The following is a 7,643-nucleotide window of genomic DNA, read 5'->3' as shown; positions in this document are numbered from 1 at the left end:
AACCACATCCCATAATGACATCCTGGTCAGGTTTACCTTGGAGGAGGAGAGGACGATGCTTTTAGCCGTCTGAGGTCCGGTGAACACTTGAATCTCTTCAATGACCCGAGGACCCTGATCCAACAAAGCCACTTTGTGGAGGAATCCAGACTCTGAGGATGATAAAGAGTTTCATCACCTTAGTGACACAAGTTTCTGAGACCCCTCCTCAACAAAACATAGAATTTATCAAGATTTGGGTCTCATCATCTGCCCCCCGGTGGATTTGTTCATACTCTGCAGCCAGCAGCTTGAAGCAGTCGTTTCCAAAACTATCAGTGTCACAAAGTACAGTGTGTTTTTGTACCACATCTCACCTGTGAGCAGGAAGAGCATGGTATACTGTTTATGATTGGCCGCCCGCGTCCTCATCACGGCCACACGGCTGTAATGTTTGTCTGATAAAAGAATCGGACGATTTTCAACCGGGTTCACGCCACCATTGGTCAGGAAACTCTTCTTCACCTCTTCTAGTACAGAATCTGGAGCGCTACCTTGTCCACACTGTCAGGAGAACATGGATGGTGGAAGAGCCGTTCAGTAACATCTGATTAGTATGAAAATAGTTTAAATGGTGGTTTGAATAAAGGACACTGAGGAAATTGGTGAGAACAAAAGTGGAACTAGCATTTAACCCTGAGGGACACCCTTTCATCAGTTATAGGCCATTTTTAGCCACAATCTGATTTAATTAGAGCTGATATGTGTATGTTTAATTTGGAACTGGAAATACAAACTAAAAATAGGGATGTAGGCAACAACAACAACAACAAACACTGAACGCTTTTTGTTCCTGGAGATTAATCTTCCAGAGAGGGTTAGAGAGTTTATGGCAGCGTTGGAGGACCAGAACATTTCTAGAGTAGAGAATAAAGGTACGAGCTGCCCTCTCCACATTCACTCTGACTGAAAGATTTATTGGACTGAATCCAGTCAACTCTAGGAGAAGACAAGGACTTTAGGAAGCTACAGGAGAGCGACTCTAGGATATTTAACATCAGATCAGGACGTCGGTACTAATAAAAACATGTCTTAACATGTCGCTCTGATTTCAGGATCAGGACTTTTCATCATGTTATGATTGTGACCTCCTCACCGTTCCCAGGTGGCCACGATTTTGCACCAGTTGTTCCCACTTCTGTGCGTTGTAGGACAAATACGGTCCAGCAAACACTCTCCTGATGTCCTCCAGCTTAAAGGCACAGACTGCAGACTCTGAAACACCAGACCTGAGAGGAACCAGACAGATGTCAGTTCAAAAGCTCCACAATGATTATTCAGTTCAATTAAATCCTTTCTCCACATCCTGTGGTGGTGGAGGAGATGTTAGTCTGGAGGAGAAGATGTTAGTCTGGTGGAGAAGGGTCAAATCATTGGCTGCATCAAGCAGAGGAAACATCTAGAAACGACTAAAACTGGCTTTATTTTAACCTTTATTCCAGACTGGAAGGACAGTGGAGAACCATGGTCTACCAGGAAGAAATAAATCCTGATTGATGGAGAAACGTTTGGAAGAAAAGCAGCAGTAGAACTCAGGGCTGTGTTTAATAGTGGAAGGAAGAGCATTTCACACCATGGACAATGTGAAGGGAACTCAAGGGACTGAACACAAAACCACTGATCAGGGAGGACAACCGGGAAAAAAGGCTCCAGTCTGATAGGGAGCAGCACAAAGACTCGACATGGAGGAAGGTCATGAGATCTGATGGGTCCAGACTGACCCTGGTCCAGACTGACCCTGGTCCAGAGTGATGGGGCAACAGGGGGAGAAGCTTCTTATCAAAACAATGTAACAGTGAATGCTGCTGTAATCAAAGCTGAATATTAGAGTCCTTAGTTTTTGGCCAGGTAGTGGATTTCATGCTTGGATGCCGCTGCTCGTCTATTATTAACTTACCACTGTGTGGTGAAGACACCGTAAAACAGAGTCTCTGAGGAGTCGCTGCCCTCTGGTGGCTGGAGGGTGAACACATCCTGGAGATTGTTGAAGGGAAGCTGACTGGGAGGCTTGCACAGCAGAGATGCTTTGGCAAAAGACGTCCACTTCTTCTGCAGAATTCTCAGTCCGCCAACGTCATCCTGTGGAACCCAGACAGCTCTAATGTTGTTATATATTCACGGTCACGTTCAAGCCATCAGAAACTCTTCCGTGTGTTGATTGTCACCTTGCAGACTTGAGCCACTCTGGGAATTTGTAGCTTGTTTGTGAATTTGAACTCTTTGCCAACTTCAGTAAAGAAGAAGTAGAGTTTGCTTTCATCCTGGTCGATTGACGATTTGACAAATACTGGCTCTGAAATACAGGAAGTGATGACAGAGGTATTGAAGCACAACGTTGAGAAAAGAGATCTGAGAACAAATGATGTGTTTAGTGACTAATGGGGGGGGGGTATATGATAGTAAATAATCTCTTAAAAGAATCATAACCATGTTCCTGGAAGTTTGTTTTGCCTTTATGCGATCATACCACCAGTTTTATTTATTTAACAATGACCAAACGTCAGTGTTAGGACTTGATGGACTGTTTTAGTCAAAGAGGAAATGAATCATTGCAGACAGAAATCAGGAAGTGTTAAAGCCTCTCTGCTGAGTGGCTCTGTCTGTAAAGTGAGGTCTGTAGAATGTAACTCCTTCGAGAACAGCATTTATGACCTACTTCCAAGTGCTGACCGACTCACTTCTTCTGATATTTCACTGCCAGTATTTTGATGCTTTCAACATTTTTTTTTCTTATTCTGCAGGTAAAAAGCGTTATGTAAGCGGCTACAAATATCCTCCAACACAGGTACAAATCAATCCCAGAACTATGAGGACTGACTGGAGGAAACCCAGTTAATCCAGTTTCTCTGTTCTGACATTTTCTTTTAGAGTTCAGTGGTAGAATTCACAGTTCATTGGTCCATCAATGATGAGCAGATGCAGCCACAATATCACAAACGGTTGCACAAGAGATATGATGGTGTATGATAGGTACGGTAAAAACCATCTACTTCCTGCTGAGGTTATTCAGGGCAGATAATACTGTGAGGATGAAGCTCTTGGCAAATCGTGCCCTTTTGCAAGTTATTTGTACAACATATGTTGTGAAATTCAGACTGAGACAAATCCCTGATTTATTTCAGTTAAACCAGGAACTGAACCACGCCTGGGTCTCCTCACATTGATGGAAACACTTGTGGACACATGGACTCAGATTAAATCCTAGAGGAGCTCCTCTCTGAGATGGAATATTGGCTCATTTTCCTGGATACTCATGTGTTGTGCAGTTTGAGTGTTTCACAACAAATAACTAATGCACCAAATATCTGCAGTTTTCTTTATGAAGATCCAAGAACTCTGGCATATTAATATTGTGTTGTAATGTTCTGCAGCAATGCTTTTGACACATTCATTTGTACTTCCTCTTCTTTACTTCCCCTCTGTCTACCACTCACCACAACGCTCACAGTTTTGCAGTTAAACTATCAGAGAGTTAATAAACTAAAACCCAGCTGAAGTCACGCTCTAAGCAGTCTCTCACCCTCCAGTAAGCTGGATGACTCCAGGCTGACGTCTTGGCGGCCATCTTTGCTGAAGAAGCGAGACAGCTGTGGTTCACCTCCTCTGAAGTTGGAGGTTGTGGCGGTGAACAACTCACCGTCTGCAGGACAACAAACAAAACAAGCTTGTGTTTAAAGGCACGTAGGATAGAAACATGCTTGGTGAATAGACTGAATCTCCACAGCTGACTGACCGCTGGTGATGGCGGCGTTCCTCTCAAAGGGGTTGAATGGACAGCGACCTTTAGCTCCATCATAGTGAACTATAGAGAAGCTCTCGGTGTCCTGAGGAGACAAAGAGAAACCGAACTGTAACACATTATGTCTTAGTCCAAAGACGAAATAAACCAGGTCTATCTCCAGTCTCTAGAAACACCATAGAGCTCACATGTTCTCCAAAGGCTCTAGTGAAACAGAACCAGGTCCAGTCTCCATCTGGACATTAGGATCAAACCAAAGAACCCAAAGTTCCTCCACGTTGGGTTTTTACCTCTTAAAGTGAATCTGGCTCCAAAATGCTACTGATTCACTACAGGAGGCAACGTTCACACAATTCAACCTTTGGACATTTTATTTCTCCTGGACGTCATCACATTCTACCATTGAGCTCATTATACGATCCAGAAGAAGATGGATGTTAGATATTATTTCAGGTCTTGTTCACTATAAAATGGAGTCTGATTCTGTCTGTCCAGTCACCGTGTGGTGGATAGTTGATGTAGAATTGTGTGGATAGACTCATGAAAGGTTGTTAATAAAAGAGAATTATTCTTTCATTCTGTGTGGGCTTACAATGTGGGCGTCATGAGGTCTGTAGGCGTAGCTGCCACAGGCGTACAGATGGGTGGAGTTTAGCGTCTGCAGCACCCGGACAAAGTTTGGACAGTCGACCTGCAGACAGACAGAAACATGAATTAAAACATTACTATATGTTTTTATCTGAAGCTCAGTGTGGTGTCTCCGTTTATCTCCATCTTGGCAATGACTAACTCCAACTAGCTCACGGCTAATTCAAAGACAGGTGGAATGTAACTTGGCTAATTAGGACAGCGGTGTGTTCATAGTTACCGTTGGATTCTTCCCTTTACGTTGACATTCGTTTATCTCATGGTCAGTTGGACTCCACTCCACCTGAACAAAAGACACAGAACTACAATTAGCCGGGAGGCTAGGAAGCTAGGAACAACTACTATTAACTGGGAAGCTATGAGGATCTAATATTAGCTGGAAGGCTGGGAAGCCAGGAACGGCTAACATTAGCTGGGGACTAGGAAGAACTAACAAGTCTCATTAGCTCACCATCTTCTTTAATTGGATGTCTTCGCTCTGGCTGATGTCCAATGAGAGGACAGCGTTTTCTGCCCCAACGTACAGGGTGGAGCCATCGTTGCTTAGCAACAGTGTGGTGGTGTTGTGGACATCTGGGAGGCTGAAGTGGACGAGAGGTCTTTCTGCAGAGTCTGAACAAACATTAACATTACATTTCTGTCTCCCTGGAGACGTCTCTCACCTTTTTATTTCGGTCTCTGCATGTTCATTGTGTTAACACCTGTCGGTAACTTCATGCACCTTTTCTCAGAATGGTTTCTCCCTTTTGAACCATGAACCTAATTGTGGTTCTACTGTCTTAAACCAGATGAAGAGATGTGAAAACCCAAGAATAAATAACAACAAGATGTCTCGCTTGAGTCAGCTGACCGGACCTGAAGACGAAGCTGTTTCCTGTTTCTGATGGCGAGGTTTTCAAAGATTCACGTTTAAAAAGGATGTGGTTCTCAGACGAAGCCTGAGCTCCGAGAAAGAAGACGACATCTGACAGTAGAATGGGCTGAGTATGACGATAAAGTTGTTATTTAAAGATTGAGATCAGAGATTGAGCCACATCTCGAAGCTGAAAAATGTTTCCACAGATGAGTCACGTTAGTTTAGAATAAAAAAAGATTTAGAACGTTTGTTGGGTCAAGTGGAGGCTCCTTAGAAAAGCTTAGCACATGGGCAGTTTGTAGCTCCTCCTAGCATCCCAGCTAATAACTTTTCCTAGCTTTTCCAGCTAATAGTAGCTCTTCCTAGCTTCCCAGCTATCACCAGCTCATTCTAGCTTCCTAGACTTTAAGCTAACAGTTGCTTATCCTAGTTTCCTGTCCTCCTAGTTAATAGTAGCTTTCCCTAGCTTTCCAGCTAACAGTAGCTCTTCCTAGATTTAAAGCTAACAGTAGCTTTTCATATCTTCCTATATACCAGCTAATATTAGCTCTTTCGTGCTTCCTATCCTCCCAGTTAATGGTAGCTTTTCCTTTTCTAGCATCCTCATTAATATTAGCTCTTCTTAGCCCCTAGCTAATAGTAGCTTTCCCTAGCCTACCCGTTAATGGTAGCATGTCCTATTGTTCCAGCATCCCAGCTCATAGTAGCTTTAATAAGCCTCCTAGTCTCCAAGCTAAAAGTAGCTCTTCCTAGCTCCTGTTTTTCTTTTGGAATGACGGATGCAGACTACTGCCACCTGCTGGTATGAAGAGTTGTTTCCTCTCAATGTGTGAATGCTAAATCTAGTTTTTCATGTTTTTTATGAATTAGCGAAGAGATACAGGAAGTTAAACCACATGTTGACATCTTTGTGCCTTTGCATTTTACATTAAATTAAAATAAAACAAGACAAAGTTAAATTAGTGAAAAGCTGCAGGTGAAAAGAAACAGGATTCAACTTCATGATTAATTCATCAGGAACAAACCGATGAGGAGAAACATCAGCATGGAGCGAGACGATCCTTTAACCTTCATTTATCTTCTGACTGTTCTCCAGACACACAAACACTGAACTCACCGAGGAGGAAGGAGGTCCGTGGAGGAGGAGGAGGAGGAGGAGAGGCTGTGGAGCTCAGGTCCAGTCCGAGGAACATGAGGAGGAAGAGGAGGAGGACTGAAGCCATGATGGGAGACGACGGCTAAAACACGACGATTTTCCTCTTGAGTCAAGTCTCAAACTGAGAGGAGAAATGTCTCGGCCACAGCTTCCTCCTCACAGCGGTCTGAGGTCGGGGGGGAGGAGAGAGGAGGGTTTGGGGGAGGAGAAGAAGCACATCATCAGCAAGCATGTGATAAGGAGATAATGCTTTGGTTATTGGTTCAATGTGAAGGAGGTTAGAGGCCAGCTTTCTCCTGGAGGCTGAGAGAAGTCGTGCTTCCTCTTTTCTGTCGTCTCTGCGGCTGTAAATTACAAAATAATTATAATAAGAAGCTCCTTCTAACCGTCACTGTTGATTCTTCCTCATTTCTCTTCTTGAGAGACAGCTGTGACAGCCCCTTTGGTTAACATTAGTCACATCTTTTTAACGATTTACTTTAATAAATTTAATATGAAAAGCCTGCCCCCTAGTGGATTTATCCAGGAGCTACAGTCAATAAATTTTGGCAGCCCTTTCCAAAATGGCTGCCTTCATGGGACTTTCATCTAGTTCACAAAAAGTTATGCTAAGAATATAAAATATGTTGCTGCTGATATTTTAATATGAATTACTGAATCAACATCTAATCACTTCATACTTTATGTTACAGTAAAATCAAATATGATACAGCAGCTACTAATTTAATTGGGGCAGGTGGGGGACTGGAAGACGCAACGCAAAAACTACAGTTCCTCTAACGTCCACTAGAGGCTCCACCAGATAAATCTCCACATTAAATCAACAGGTCTGCTCCCAGTAAACCCAACAACTACATACGTACAATATCACACTTAATGTGCATGTGTGTATATATAATATATACATATTTATATACAGATTTTGTTTCCAATCCTAACTACATGTACATATACGTACATTTCCTTTACGTATACGTGCTGTTTTTACCCTGTCTGCGTCTCCCTGACAACAGATGTGTGAAGAAATAGAAACATTTACATTTATAAACCACTTTCTATGTCTCCGCTGCAGATCTCATCTCATCTTATCTCCTGTTACATGTTTCTGCTTCTAAAACTGTTGTAAAAATGTTTTTAGGACTCGTCTGTTCAGATCAAACATTAACATTAAAGTGCTGCAGGATTAAGGGGGCGTGGCCTGTTTG

The 7,643-nt window shown here is 42.9% G+C and overlaps 1 protein-coding gene across 1 annotated transcript in view; it reads right to left on the bottom strand.

The window, feature by feature from the left end:
- Positions 1-6,692, bottom strand: part of LOC125015770 (semaphorin-4B-like) — a 9,138-nt gene extending 2,446 nt beyond the window's left edge. Inside the window, exons 1-11 of the mRNA XM_047597718.1 lie at positions 6,400-6,692; positions 4,878-5,038; positions 4,647-4,709; positions 4,371-4,469; positions 3,773-3,863; positions 3,560-3,679; positions 2,205-2,332; positions 1,937-2,118; positions 1,136-1,268; positions 357-543; positions 37-152 (exon numbers count right to left, since the gene is read on the bottom strand). Coding sequence (XP_047453674.1) covers positions 37-152; positions 357-543; positions 1,136-1,268; positions 1,937-2,118; positions 2,205-2,332; positions 3,560-3,679; positions 3,773-3,863; positions 4,371-4,469; positions 4,647-4,709; positions 4,878-5,038; positions 6,400-6,505 — 1,386 coding nt within the window. The 5' untranslated portion in view covers positions 6,506-6,692. The remainder of the gene's footprint in view (positions 1-36; positions 153-356; positions 544-1,135; positions 1,269-1,936; positions 2,119-2,204; positions 2,333-3,559; positions 3,680-3,772; positions 3,864-4,370; positions 4,470-4,646; positions 4,710-4,877; positions 5,039-6,399) is intronic.
- Between the last annotated feature and the right edge of the window lie 951 nt (positions 6,693-7,643).

The sequence above is a fragment of the Mugil cephalus genome, chromosome 11 (assembly GCF_022458985.1).
Source record: "Mugil cephalus isolate CIBA_MC_2020 chromosome 11, CIBA_Mcephalus_1.1, whole genome shotgun sequence".
Taxonomy (NCBI): Eukaryota; Metazoa; Chordata; class Actinopteri; order Mugiliformes; family Mugilidae; genus Mugil; species Mugil cephalus.
The sequence above is the reverse complement of the archived record's forward strand: the minus strand, read 5'-3'. Positions and strand labels throughout refer to the sequence as shown.